Genomic DNA, 15,751 nt, shown 5'->3' on the forward strand with positions numbered 1-15,751 from the left:
TTTGGTGTGTGTCTCCTGGATAATGACCGATTTCTGCACTCTCCTCTCTGAGGTACTCCAATATTAATGGCTAACAAAGAAGGTAAGGGGAAGATACAGACTTAAAAAAATAAAATGACAGATGGTGGGCTTGTACACACGGGGAATTGCTGGAGATGGTGGGCGTGGTTGGGAGAGGGGCTTGGTATGCTATGACATGTGTCCCAGAACCTGAAGCAGGAGAGTTTGTGTCTGACAGGAGAGAGTGGATCTGGAGCATAGGTATCTGAAGACCACAGTGAGAAGGCAGGACAGCAGTGCCAGGAAGCCAAGAGGGCCTCCCAGGGAAGACTTGGAAACAGTGTCTGCTACTGCAGGAAGCTTTACTGTGAGACAGAAGGGACACATCTCGTGGAGCTGGCAGGCAGAGGAATCCCAGTGACTTCACCTGTTCTTTAACCATGCATCTCCCCGTATGATGCTCTGTCATGAACCTCAGAGCCAAATTGTACAGCTTTCTTGATTTCTCTTAAGTACCAAGAGAGCAACAGCCTTGTAGTAATAGGAACGGTGGGGCTGCCTTCCCAGCACCCCGGCCGCCTGCTTGGCTAGCTTATGCCCGAAATAACAACACACAAACTGTATTCATTTAAACACTGCTTGGCCCATTTCTACCTAGCCTCTTCTTGGCTAACTCTCGCACCTGGACTAGCCCATTTCTTATCATCTGTGTAGCGCCCCTAGGTGCGCTTACCGGGAAGATTCTAGCCTACGTCCATCCTGGGTCGGAGCTTCATCGCGTGCATCTTCCCTTGAGCAGGGAGCATGCTGTCTCTCTGAGGCATCTGCTCCCGAGAGGAAAGCTGTGGAGTCTGAGCTCACTTCCTCTTCCTCCCAGCGTTCTGTTCTGTTTACTCCTCCCACCTATCTTCTAACCAATGAGGGCCAAGCAGTTTCTTTTTATTTAACCAATGACCTTCCTCCATCATTTCCCCTTTTTCTGTTTAAACAAAAAAAAAGGCTTTAACTTTAACATAGCAAAATTACATATAACAAAACAGTTATCAAGTAAAAGTTACAATAATCTTTATCATAACTAAGAAAACTATAACTATAACTAACTATTCTTAACTCCATCAAAGACTCCAGAAAGATACAATACTACCTAAGCAAACAAGAAAAAAGCACCTTTTAAAACTCTAGAAATGACAGAGACATCTGCTGCCTGGACAGTCACCCAAAGTTCCTCTGTACCATTGGGGCATCCATCTTCAGCCTTCAGGCCCATGGTATCCAGCAGACATTTCCATAAAGCAGGAAAATTCAAAGTCAGTTCAGTCACTATCTGTTGTGTCCTACAGAATATCTCTCAGACTCTTTCATGAATCAGGAACGCCAAAAGATCATCTCACCTTAGGCAAGTTCAGCAGTCCTCTCTCTGTGGGTTCTCTGTGTCCAGTTTATGCAATAGTCCAGGCAAGAGCAATTTCTTGCCCAAATGGCTATCAAACTCCATAACGAGCCTCTTCAATGCCCATCTTCCTCTTGAAGTAGATTGGTGCTGCCAGGAGCAGAGTGTCTCATTGTCATGAAAAGTCCTAAGTTATTAAAACATTTAAAATGCCATATTCTATAATCTTTGAAAAGTATGAAGAATGCCTATCTAAAATATATCTATACACATCTAGAAAATATTAACTAACATGACTACAAACTTGACTATTATTTATGATTATCCATTAACAACCTATATTTCTTAATTATACAGTACATATTTAAATGAACTACACAATAACAATATCTTAATCAATAGCAGAAATATGCATATACATATAACAAAATTAACCTTAAATCTCTATCAATAAAGCAAAATCTATACTAATGCAAATTATTCATACCTATATCATATCCCCCTTTAAATGTAAAAGAACATTTATAAACATTTTTTGGGAATATGGGCGCAGTTATTTCTCTCCAAACTGCTTCCTGCTGAATGGGGGCGTCGTTAATTAGGTCTTTCATGGTATAACCTGTGTGCTAGTTTCATCTCAGTTGGCAGTTGAGTGAAGCAATTTTCTGAAGGTGTTCACACCAACCCTTCAGGAGGGCGTGGTCCATCATACCAAATCGGAATAGAAGAAATGAACAGCGTCTCATCCTCTGTGAAAACAAAATAAGAAACTCCTTTCCAAAGCATCATGTCCTTAAATCCAAATTTCAAAGTCAAGGCATCAAAATATCTATGTTGGATTAGTTCAGCAGCATTTATAAATAAATATCTTTAGCATCTGTTGCTCCTTCCTCAGCATTTAAATAATTTAAAGAGAGCATAATAGCATACAGTATCAAAGTTCACTGTGTATTTTCCATCTTTGTGCAGCTTTGTTTTAACCTCTATTTTGTTTATTTTTACTTTTAACTCTTTGCTTTTTGAGACAGGTTCTCTGTATCTTTGACCTGAAGTAACTCTGTAGACCAGGCTGTCCTTGAACTCTCAGAGATCCACCTGTCTCTGCCTCCCAGGCATTGGGATTAAAGGTGTACACTACAACACCTTGAACTCACAGAGAACTGTTTGTCTCTGCCTTCTAGGCACTGGGATTAAAGGCATATGCTACCACACCTTGAAGTCACAGAGGTCAATCTCCCTCTGCCTTTCAAGTGTTGGGATTAAAGGTGTGTACTACCACACATAACAACTCTCTTCCTTTTTTTTTTGTTTTTTACTTTAAGAATTTTAACTTTTAGTCTGCATATATTTTTAACACGCTGTAAATCATTTAAAAATTTTCTTTGTCTTTGACGCTCTCTTTACTGTATCTCTCTCTGTTTTTCTGACCACATGAGTCTTTAATTTACCAAGCAATCTCATTAGGACTAAAGCCGTGGCTTTGCTGGCTAGATTTAGCCCATTCCTTAGCTTTCCAGCCTCATGGCTGAGGTACTGGCTGTAGCCATGTTTATAGCTACAACTCTATGGTGTTTCAAGGTCCCTGCCAGCCAGCGAGCTACAACAGACAACACTCAAGTCCTCTCTCTGTAGCCGGCCCTCCTGCCTCAAACAGTCAGAGTTTGCCCTGGCAGGATGGCCCAGAAAGCCGGCATTTTAAAACAACACAGGTTTTTTCCTGCTGTTGAGTCGGGATAATTACAAAATGGAGGACGTACCATTTTGTGCTAGCTCTGGGGCCGCCAGGTAGGAGCGGCACTCAGCACTTTAATTCTGAGACTGAGCGTGCAGCACAGAAATTCTTTTCATCCAAGTTACATCCAAATCTGACACGCAAAACACTGCGCAGTCTGAAAACACGTCTCCCTCAGGAATCCGCCATGCTCTTCCGCCTGCCTAAGCCTGATTCGGCCATCTGCCCAGGTGCAGGCGGGAAGCACTGAGCCGTCGGCAAGTCTCAGAGCACTCTCCTTCCGATCCCAAGTGGGAACACAAACATCCAGTCCCATAAAATCCATTGAAATGCTTTAAAGCCAGAGTTCACACTGGCAGCACAGCCCCAAGAAGCTGCACTTTAAAATGACACAGCGTTTTTTCTGCTGCTGTTGCCGAATCAGGAAATCTCTCTACAGCACGCCACCAACAAACAGCAAAAATCTGTGTTAAACTCTCTCTCCCTTTTTTTTAAGCCTTCTCATGTTTTTTAAATGGGTTTAGCCCATCACGTTGGGTGCCATTTGTAGTAATAGGAACGGTGGGGCTGCCTTCCCAGCACCCCGGCCACCTGCTTGGCTAGCTTATGCCCAAAAAAACAACACACAAACTGTATTCATTCAAACACTGCTTGGCCCATTTCTATCTAGCCTCTTCTAGGCTAACTCTCGCACCTGGACTAGCCCATTTCTTATCATCTGTGTAGCACCGGTCTTACCGGGAAGATTCTAGCCTACGTCCATCCTGGGTCGGAGCTTCATCGCGTGCATCTTCCCGGGAGCGGGGAGCATGGTGTCTCTCTCTGAGGTGTCTGCTCCTGAGAGGAGAGCTGTGGAGTCTGAGCTCACTTCCTCTTCCTCCCAGCATTCTGTTCTGTTCTGTTTACTCCTCCCACCTATCTTCTAACCAATGAGGGCCAAGCAGTTTCTTTTTATTTAACCAATGAACTTCCTCCATCACAGCCTTGTCTAGCTTCCCACTAAAGCAGATCCTATTCTTCAACCTCTTTGGGGAAGGACTGTATAATAGGCTCCCTCAGTTCATATGACCCCCGAGTTCAAACTCAACCTCTTAAGATAAGAAAGACTTATTATGAACTTGAGGTCTCTTCTGCTCCCTCCCCATCCTAATGGTCCCCAGAGCCATAACAACTGGCATGCTGCATTGGAACTCGCGACACTTGCCATGACTCTGTGTGGAGCCAAGTTATCTATACTGACAATCTGGGAAATGTGTCCAAGACTGCATCTCAGGAAAAAAGTTTTGCCTCCCTTCTTGCTGGAGTGAACCTCTAAATATTAGCAATACTTGGATCAGGAGGACTAGGAGCATTTTCTAAAACCAGGGAGGGAATGGTTTTTCATCAGGTTGGCAGCTTTCTGAGCAGAGATGTATAGAGATGTATAACAGAGACATTATAGAGATGTATCTATAACAATGCACCTTAGACTTAGGGCTTCTGGGAACCCCCAATCTCATTCTAGAAGTAGGAATGTGGGAGTTCTACTCTGTCCTAATAAACAGCTGAACAGACTCAACCCTGGTCCCTTTCTGTGCTCCCAGAGAGAAGACCCAGGGCAAAGCAGTGACCCTGCTAGAGAAAGGAGGAAAGCAAGGAACCCCCGCCGCCCAGATAGAGTGACTAAAACCAGTACCTTCAAGGACACGGGCACTGCCCTTCACAAAGGCCAAACAGGACAAGTCAGAGATTCAAACCTCCAGGGGAGAAGCCCCACTGTGAGAACCTCCATCTCCATGGGAACCACTGGGTGTTCCTAAAACACCTAGGAGCATTTGTCCTCCTCAGGCCTGCTGTCAGGGAACCAACCAACCACAGCCCCCCTCCTGCTGGGGGCTGCTAGAGCTTAAATAACCCGGAAAGGAAAAATTGTAACTTCAGTTAGCTAGCCTGTCCCATCTACATGTACAGTGTGAGAAGGCTGAGCCCAGGGACCAGGTTCATAAGATAAAAACCTCATCACAGTGCTAGAGGAGCTTTCAGTGCTTCCTTCAACTTAAACATTATACACCTAAATTTTACAAAAAAATTACAAATCATACAAAAGTCCAAAAGGAATTTCAACAAATGTATCAACACCAGAAGCATATTCTACATGGTAGAGATATTAAAATGGAAACAAATTGAATTTCAAAAACAAAGATTAACTTGCTAAGGGAGAGCCCAAGGAGTAAAGCAGCCAGCATGCCAGAATGCGTGAGCTTCGAGGAATAAGGCAGCCAGCATGCCAGAATGCGTGTGCAGTTCAAGTAGGGCAACAGAATCAAAGAATATGCATAAATAAATTCTGGAAAGCAGGACACTTAGAACAGAAGATCCAAAGAGTGTGGGAAAACATGAGCTGTGTGAATCCAAATGTGTCGTAGGAATACCCAGAAACGAGAGCGAATGGAGTAAAAGGTGTAATTTGGATGAACTGAATTTCCCTAAAGCAATGTCAGGAAGCTGAGAGAACTCATGCAGGATAAACACCAACAAAACTACAGCTAGGAACAGCATTTACAAAATGAAGAAAAGTCAGAAAAAGAAAAATTCTCCAAAGAAACCGGAAAGAAACGAACCTGCAAAGAAAAGAGTAAGAATTCGAGCCAGTTCTCAGAAACTTTGCAAACACGGAGACAGTGACGTAGAGAACAGGTACTGAAAGGGGAGAGGGAATCTCTCATTTAGTACCTTGGGAAATTCTCTTAAAAAAAAAAAAGTAAAACATCCTCGGCCCCCTAAAAAGAGAGAAAGAGGAGGATTTTGTTCCCAACAAAGCTTCCTCTCTAAAGCCTTCCCTGAAATCCGTTCTTTCAGCAGAAAGACAATGGTTTGTAAATTCAGATTCATGTCAAGATGAGCATCCAGGAGAAGAAACTGGAGGCAAAATAAAAGTTCCAATAATTGATGGACCTAACCCCTCTCTCCACAAACAAAAAACCCGCTTGATTTAAAAGAAGAGCAACAGCGCATTTGAAGGTGTAGGTGTGAATGCAGCTGTGCATTTGAAGGTGTCGGTGCAATGCAATTGTCAGTGAAATAATGGGAAATGCGAGGGATGGAGAAGAATGCGAACGTTGTTATTGTGCACTCACAGGATCTGTACGTCAGCTTGCTAGTCTGTAAACCTAGTTATAAATGTATAATGAAAACTTTAGGATGAGCATCACAAGGCCAAAAGGAGTAAGAACTGAAAAGTTACAAGTTAAAGCTGATACACTAAGAAAGGAGAAAGGTGGAATCACACTCAATCAACGCCACAAAAGTCAGAAAAAGAGGGGGGAAAAAACACAAAAACTGGAACAAATAACAAACCATGATAAAAATCTAAATGCATACTATTTACAAGAAACCGCATTTAAAGTACATACACATAGGTGTTAAAATCAATGGACTATGAAATAGATGTGATGCCAACACTAACCAAACGACTCAGGAGCAGCCAATATGCTTCTCAGACACAGCACATCTCAAACAAGAAAGTTCTCAGAGATGATAAAGGAATGAAGCTGACTCTCTACAGTGAGCGTGAACTATGCTTGTGCCTCACAGAGCCCTACACTATACGACACGACACGACGGAAGACGGCTGGTACCACAGAGGACCCAACCCTAACTCCAATGCACAGGATCAGGGCTCAGAAAGGAACTGGGAGTAACCAGCAGCACCAGCAGGTTAGTGTTGCAGAGCACATGGTAAGCAGCACTGATTTACATCACATGACAGGATGTCTAGAGTCAAAGCCAAGCATGTGCAGGAACACCAGCAGGTCCTGGACCACAGCAATTCAGTGTCAGAGACAAGCATGGGTTAACAGAACGCTGTTGCACACAGGTCAGGCTGAAGCACATGTAACGCGATTCCTTCTCGTAATCAAAGCTTGGGTTATAGAAAGACAGGTGAAGCTGACATTCCTGAAGACTCAGTCAGCAGATACAGAACACTTTTAAGTCTTCCACATTGTCCATAGCATCCATGTTTCTACACAGCTGGTTTGAAACTCTTATTCCCTCCTGGCCTTCAGTCATTAGGACAGTGTCTTTACAAACTCTGCGGTACCCTTCGTGCTCCCAAATTCTTTTCACACCTGGCTTCTGCTTGCTTTCTGAGTTCTGTCTACAGTGTTTGCACTTGGCTTGCACAGAGCTGCATCTGCCTTTGGGTACATATGGCTTTCTATAATGCAGTAAGAGCAAACATACTCAATGTTAAAGACTAAGAAATCTATATTTCTCTTTCTCTCAGTAAGTTTACTACCAAATTTCCTCTCCTGGTACCCAAAACTATCATATAATCTTTTCCTCATTTTGATTTTTTTTTTGAGACAGGATCACATAAAACCCAGGCTGACCCCGCAATGGATATGTAGCTCAGGATGACCCTTCTGCGTCAATCTCTGGAGCACTGGGATTACAGGTACTGGGCACAGCTGTCTGCACTCTTTAATACCATGGAGACTTCATCAAAAGAAAACCTGGCCATCTTTTGCATGTATCGTAAGACAGTATGAACTGGAGAGGCCCTGGTCACACTGGGAGACTGTACCTGAGGAGCTGCTGGGTTGAAGGCCACCTCAGTGACTGTGTCTGTGTGTCCTGCAAGACGGTAGAGGAAGCTGCTGGAGCCCATTTCATACACGTAGGCCTAGGAGACAAGACAAGCAGACGTTCGGGGCTGACAGGACTGGAGGTCACTAACTGTTAAAATCTCAGCTCCTTCACACTATGTGTGTAGCTCTCAAACCATATTATACTACGTGTTTCCACTTCTTATTCTCCTACTTTAGAAGTCTTTCTGGGTAGGAGTCCTTTCTTATACGAAACTCAGAGCCTGGTGTATACCAGGTGCTCAGTATATCTGCATATGGGTCAGACCTGAGGCCCAACCCCATTTCTACAGACAATGAAGGAGGAGAGACAAAGGTTACACTTGGTAGACATCCATATTTACTAAGCAGCTGCTATATACCAGGCAAAGGGGGTGGATTGCTTTTCACTTCAACAAATGTCCAAGTCCTTATTATAGTAAAAAGAAAAGAAGAAAGGAAAGAAGGAAGGAAAGAAGGGAGGAAGGATGGAGGGAAGGGAGAGAGAAAGAGAGAGAGAAGAGAAGCCCGCTCTGCTGACTCAGCCTCCAGAGACCCCTTGCGCACTTTTCAGGCAGTTTGCAGATGTTCTTTCATACACCATAGTAGTATTTTCCATGAACTATTTCTAAAACAACGGCTGTCAACCTTTCTAATGCTGTGACTTCATGCTGTGTTGATCCCCAACCATAAAATTATTTTGTGGCTACTTCATAGCTGTAATTTTGCTACTGTTTGAAACCCTAAGGTAAATACCTGCTATGCAGGATATCTGCTGAGCGGCTCCCAAAGGGGTCATGAGCGGTGGTTGAAAACCCCACTGCTCTGAACACTGTCTGAACGAGGAGCGGATAGCTCTGGCTTTCATTCCAGTTTGACAAAGGAATACCAAAGCGCTCCTCCCTTTGGTGGCAGTGAAACAGGAGGGTGCTTTTAAGTGCCAAACACCCATTTTTGTAAAAAGCTGAAGCACTGTGATCTATAATACCACATGCGAAGCCAACCAGTGAGCTCTCAGAACACACTTGCCTTGGGTTGTTACCTGAATGCAAAGAGTCAGTTACAGAGAGCCTGTGGGTAATGATGGCAGACAAAATCACAAGTGGAGTCAATGGTGTTTAAGTCTTCAGAGCTTTGTGCTAAACCTTGGAACTGCTTCTAAAAATGAAGTTGAGCCGTATTCCAGAGAAACGAGCCATTGTTCCCATGAATAAAGGGCCACACATATTTAAAGTCTTTTCTTTTCGAAGCTATTTAGTTTATTCTAGGATTTTGTTGACCACCAGTCTTCTTAATTTTGCTCCTCCTAGAAAAGGAATCAGCTGACCGTGTGAGCATTTTGCCATCCTGATGCCCTGCTTGTGAACAGAAGGTCTTGTCTTCTCCCATGGAGCCTGAGCTCCTTTCAGAGACTATGTTGCAGGACTGGGGCAGAACAAGGCACACTGGGGCTCTTCTCTGTCCTCCAGCAGCACCGGTAAGCATCCCTCAGTCAGACCTAGGCCCTTGCTTGGGCACCACCATTTTTGTGCCTCGTGTGACTCTCAAAATGGATTTTTATGAGGACATTTTATAAAAGACAAGCCCTCAGTTCATTAAGTGACCTCTCAGATGGCAGAGGGATTTGAGACACATGGTGGAGGAAGAGGAAGGAGCCAGCAATTTCCAGCCAGGGAGCACCAAGACCGCACAAGAGGCTGGTCTCCTCTCCAGGCTTAGCCTCCAGCTATGTGGCAGTGTGTCCCACAGTGCTGGGACTCTTTAGGACTTCCGTGTTCCAAGTCTGCAGGGGGTGTGGATCTGGCATGGAGGAACTGTGGCAAGGAGGGTGGCAGCTGCATGGGGAGAAGCATGCAGCTCTTACGCAATGCAATAGAGACAAGGGCACCTTAGCACACATGAGCTGCATTGTATGGATTAGTGTCATCACCCTGTCATGCCTACACCACACATTACAGGCATTCAGGAGTGTGTGCCACTGTCTGTGATGACGAATAAGTGAAGAAGCGAGTGATGGATGGAAGTGCTACTGTGCTTCAGTAAAACATAAGCCTCTGGGCCACCTGTGGAGTGCTCATGCTGGGTGAGTCTCTTAAAATACTGTCAGGCTTGAAACAGGTCTTATTTTATCAACAAAGTCTACTGATAACACCACGTAGAAACCCTATACTTAGAGAAAGCACAACATACATACATGTCTGTCCTCTGCACCACAGCCCACAAGCCTTCCGCAAGGACTGAACGCAACTCCGCAAGGGTAGCAGCGGTGTGGATGCCCTTCAAAGCAGCGCACACACCTGCAGGGGGAGAAAGAAAGCACTGGGCAGAAAATGAGTAAATGGTAGGTAATTAAGGAGACCTTTAAAATAATTCAAACTCTTTTCAAAATCATAACTTCCCAAAGATAACAAAACTAAGAGCAGATGAACCTTTATATATGAGAAATATTAAATAAGCAATTTCTATAATTTGGTTATTATAAATTCTTCAAACAAATCTTTTGCAGTACATCTATCCAGGATCTTCTGGCTTTCATGGTTTCCATGGAGAAGTCAGGTGTAAGTCTGATAGGTTTACCTTTATAAGTAATTTGGCCTTTTTCCTTTGCAGCTCTTAATATTCTTTCCTTATTCTGTATGCTTTGTGTTTTGATAATTATATGGCGAGGGGATGTTTTTTTTTTTGATCCAGCCTATTCGGTGTTCTGTATGCTTCTTGCACCTTCATAGGAAAATCTTTCCTTAGGTTGGGAAAGTTTTCTTCTATAATAGAGACCATGGGTGCAAGCCCAGATTACTATACCCAGCCAAGCTTTCATTCACTATAAATGGAGAAAATAAAATTTTCCAGGATAAAAACAAATTTAAACAATACGCAGCCACAAATCCAGCCTTACAGAAAGTAATTGAAGGAAAATCACTAACCAAGGAGTCCAACAATGACCACAATAACTCAGACATCTAGAGACCCTTCACCAACACAAAACAAAGAAGGGAAACACACAAACTCTACGACTAAAAAAAAATGACCGGAGTTAACAACCACTGGTCATTAATATCACTTAATGTCAATGGACTCAACTCACCTATAAAAAGGCACAGGCTAAGAGATTGGATAAGAAAACAGGATCCAACATTCTGCTGTTTACAAGAAACACACCTCAACCACAAAGACAGGCACCTACTCAGAGTAAAGGGCTGGGAAAAGGCCTATCAAGCAAATGGACCTAAGAAACAGGCAGGTGTGGCCATACTAATCTCTAACAAAGTTGACTTTAAACTTAAATCAATCAGAAGAGATGGAGAGGGGCATTTTATACTCATAACAGGAACAGTTCATCAGGATGAAGTCTCAATCCTGAACATCTATGCCCCTAATATAAAAGCACCCACGTACATAAAAGAAACATTGCTAAAATTCAAGGCAGCCATCAAACCGCACACACTAATAGTAGGAGACTTCAACACTCCTCTCTCACCAATGGACAGGTCAATCAGACAGGAACCTAACAGAGAAATAAGAGAATTAGTGGAGGTAATGAATCAAATGGACTTAACAGACATCTATAGAACATTCCATCCAAATAGGAAAGAATATACCTTCTTCTCTGCAGCTCATGGAACCTTCTCGAAAATCGACCACATAGTCGGTAACAAAGCAAACATCCACAGTTACAAAAAAATATTAGTAACCACCTGTGTCTTATCAGATCACCATGGATTAAAGTTAGAATTCAACAATAATGCTACCCCCAGAAAGCATACAAAGTCATGGAAACTGAACAGTCAACTATTGAACCATAGCTGGATTAAGGAAGAAATAAAGAAAGAAATTAAAGTCTTCCTGGAATTCAATGAAAATAAAGAAACAACATACTCAAACTTATGGGACACTATGAAAGCAGTCCTAAGAGGAAAGTTCATCGCACTAAGTGCCCACTTAAAGAAAACAGAGAAAGCTCACATTGGAGACTTAACAGCCCACCTGAAAGCTCTAGAAAAAAAAGAAGCAGACTCACCTAGGAGGAGTAGAAGACTGGAAATAATCAAAATGAGGGCTGAAATCAACAAAATAGAAACACAGAAAACAATACAAAAAATCAATGAAACAAAAAGCTGGTTCCTGGAGAAAATCAACAAGATTGACAAACCACTATCCAAGCTAATCAAACGGCAGAGAGAGAATTTGCAAATTAATAAGATCAGAAATGAAAAGGGGGACATAACCACAGACACAGAGGAAATTCAGAGAATCATTAGATCTTACTACAAAAGCCTATACGCCACAAAATTGGAAAATGTAAAGGAAATGGATACTTTTTTAGATAAATATCATATACCAAAGTTAAATCAGGACCTGGTGAACAATCTAAATAGACCTGTTAGTCGCGAAGAATTAGAAGAGGTTATCAAAAACCTCCCTACCAAAAAAAGCCCAGGACCAGATGGTTTCAATGTGGAATTCTACCAGATCTTCCAAGAAGATCTAATACCTATACTCCTTAATGTATTCCACAAGATAGAAACAGAAGGGTCATTACCAAACTCCTTTTATGAAGCCACAATTACCCTGATACCAAAACCACTCAAAGACTCAACCAGGAAAGAGAACTACAGGCCAATCTCACTCATGAATATCGACGCAAAAATCCTCAACAAAATACTGGCAAATCGAATCCAAGAACACATCCGAAAAATTATCCATTATGATCAAGTAGGCTTCATTCCTGAGATGCAGGGCTGGTTCAACATACGAAAATCTATCAATGTAATCCAGCATATAAATAAACTGAAAGAAAAAAACCATATGATCATTTCATTAGATGCTGAAAAAGCATTTGACAAAATTCAACATCCATTTATGTTAAAAGTCTTGGAGAGATTAGGGATACAAGGGTCATACCTAAATATAATAAAAGCTATATACAGCAAGCCGACAGCTAACATCAAATTAAACGGAGAGAAACTCAAAGCCATCCCACTTAACTCAGGAACACGACAAGGCTGTCCACTCTCCCCATACCTCTTCAATATAGTGCTTGAAGTTCTAGCAATAGCAATAAGACAACATAATGGAATCAAGGGGATTCGAATTGGAAAGGAAGAAGTTAAACTTTCGTTATTTGCAGATGATATGATAGTGTACATAAGCGACCCCAAAAACTCCACCAAAGAACTCCTACAGCTGATAAACAGCTTTAGTAATGTGGCAGGATACAAGATCAACTCCAAAAAATCAGTCGCCCTCTTATACACAAAGGATATGGAAGCAGAGAGGGAAATCAGAGAAGCTTCACCATTCACAATAGCCAAAAACAGCATAAAATATCTTGGGGTACATCTAACCAAGGAAGTGAAAGATCTATTTGACAAGAACTTTAAGGCATTGAAGAAAGAAATTGAAGAGGATACCAAAAAATGGATGGACCTCCCTTGCTCTTGGATTGGGAGGATCAACATAGTAAAAATGGCAATTCTACCAAAGGCTATTTATAGATTCAATGCAATCCCCATCAAGATCCCATCAAAATTCTTCACAGATCTGGAGAGGACAATAATCAACTTTATATGGAAAAACAAAAAACCCAGGATAGCCAAAACAATCCTATACAATAAAGGATCTTCTGGAGGCATTACCATCCCTGACTTCAAACTCTATTACAGAGCTACAGTAATGAAAACAGTGTGGTACTGGCATAAAAACAGAGAAGTCGACCAATGGAATCGTATAGAAGACCCGGATTTTATCCCACAAACCTATGAACACCTGATTTTCGATAAAGGAGCTAAAAGTATAAAATGGAAGAAAGAAAGCATCTTCAACAAATGGTGCTGGCACAACTGGATGTCATCTTGTAGAAGAATGAAAATAGACCCTTATCTATCACCGTGCACAAAACTCAAGTCCAAATGGATTAAAGACCTCAATATCAGCCCGAACACACTGAACCTGATAGAAGAGAAAGTGGGAAGTACCCTACAGGAGCTGGGCACAGGAGATCGCTTCCTATGTATAACCCCAGAAGCACAGACATTAAGGGCAACATTGAATAAATGGGACCTACTTAAACTGAGAAGCTTCTGTAAAGCAAAGGACATAGTCAATAAGACACAAAGGCAACCTACTGATTGGGAGAAGATCTTCACCAACCCCACAACAGACAAAGGTCTGATCTCCAAAATATATAAAGAACTCAAGAAACTAGACTTTAAAATGCTAATTAACCCAATTAAAAAATGGGGCACTGAACTGAACAGAGAATTCTCAGCAGAGGAAGTTCAAATGGCCAAAAGACACTTAAAGTCGTGCTCAACTTCCTTAGCAATCAGGGAAATGCAAATCAAAACAACTTTGAGATATCATCTTACACCTGTCAGAATGGCTAAAGTCAAAAACACCAAGGATAACCTTTGCTGGAGAGGCTGTGGAGGAACGGGTACCCTCATCCATTGCTGGTGGGAATGCCATCTTGTGCAACCACTGTGGAAGTCAGTGTTTCGGTTTCTCAGGAAATTCGGGATCAACTTACCCCTGGACCCAGCAATACCACTCCTGGGAATATACCCAAGAGATGCTCTATCATATGACAAAAGCATTTGTTCAACTATGTTCATAGCAGTATTATTTGTAATAGCCAGAACCTGGAAACAACCTAGATGCCCTTCAATGGAAGAATGGATGAAGAAAGTATGGAATATATACACGCTAGAGTACTACGCTGCGGTAAAAAACAATGACTTCTCGAATTTTGCAGGCAAATGGATGGAAATAGAAAACACTATCCTGAGCGAGGTGTCCCAGACCCAAAAAGATGAACATGGGATGTACTCGCTCATAATTGGTTTCTAGCCATAAATTAGGGCCACGGAGTCTACAATAGGTGAACCTAAAGAAGCTAAGTAAGAAGGTGAACCCAAGGAAAAACATATAGTTATCCTCTTGGCTAAGGGAAGTAGACCCAATTGCCGGGGAGAAAATTAGGATCTTGGGGGTGGGGTGGGATGGGGGTAAGGGGAGATGGGGAGAGAAAAGGTAGAAGGGAAGGAGGGGGGATTTGGGGAATCAGGAGAATTGGGATAAAGGAAAGGTGGATAGGGGAGCACGGAACCACAATTCTTAGTTAAGGGAACCACTTTAGGGTGGGCAAGAGATTTGACCCTAGAGGGGCTCCCAAGTGCCCAACATGAGGTTCCCAGTTAGTTCCTTGGGTAGCTGAGGATTGGGAACCTGAAATGACCCTATCCGAGAGCAATACTGACGAATATCTTGCATATCATCATAGAACCTTCATCTGGTGATGGATGGAGACAGAGACAGAGACCCACACTGGAGCACTGGACTGAGCTCCCAAGGTCCCAATGAGGAGCAGAAGGAGGGAGAACATGAGCAAAGAAGTCGGGACCACGAGGCGTGCACCCACCCACTGAGACAGTGGAGCTGATCTACTGGGAGCTCACCAAGGCCAGCTGGACTGTGACCGAAAAAGCATGGGATAAAACTGGACTCTCTGAACATGGCGAACAATGAGGGCTGATGAGACGCCAAGGACAATGGCACGGGGTTTTGATCCTACTTAATGTGCTGGCTTTGTGGAAGCCTAGCCAGTTTGGATGTTCACCTTCCTAGATATGGACGGAGGGGGGAGGACCTAGGACTTACCACAGGGCAGGGAACCTGGACTGCTCTGTGGACTGGAGAGGGAGGGGGAGAGGAGTGGGGGGAGGGGTAGAAGGGTGGGAGGAGGGGGAGAAGGGTGGGAGGAGGGGGAGGGAAATGGGAGGCTGGGAGGAGGTGGAAACTTGTTTTTTGTTTATGTTTTTTTTTCTTCTTTTCTTAATAAAAAAATTATTAAAAAAAATGAAAAAAAAAACAAATCTTTTAAAATCGTAAATTATGGACAAAAACAGCCCATAGCTTTGGGGGAGTTGTAGCAATCTAGTAAGAGGGTTGAGTTTCACAACCACTTATAAAGTGGTGCATAAAACTTACCCATGGGAAAAAAGACAATGATTTATGTAATTT

General features: G+C 42.7%; 1 protein-coding gene across 1 annotated transcript in view; it reads right to left on the minus strand.

Annotated features, from left to right (window-relative positions):
* The window catches only part of Wdr27 (WD repeat domain 27), a 123,759-nt gene that overhangs the window by 26,846 nt on the left and 81,162 nt on the right, over window positions 1–15,751 (minus strand). Inside the window, exons 24-25 of the mRNA XM_041680040.1 lie at window positions 9,924–10,026; window positions 7,690–7,788 (exon numbers count right to left, since the gene is read on the minus strand). Of these exons, the coding sequence (XP_041535974.1) occupies window positions 7,690–7,788; window positions 9,924–10,026 (202 nt within the window). The remainder of the gene's footprint in view (window positions 1–7,689; window positions 7,789–9,923; window positions 10,027–15,751) is intronic.

The sequence above is a fragment of the Microtus oregoni genome, unplaced genomic scaffold (assembly GCF_018167655.1).
Source record: "Microtus oregoni isolate MIOR12 unplaced genomic scaffold, Mior012 000033F_ref0000390, whole genome shotgun sequence".
NCBI classification, from domain to species: Eukaryota; Metazoa; Chordata; class Mammalia; order Rodentia; family Cricetidae; genus Microtus; species Microtus oregoni.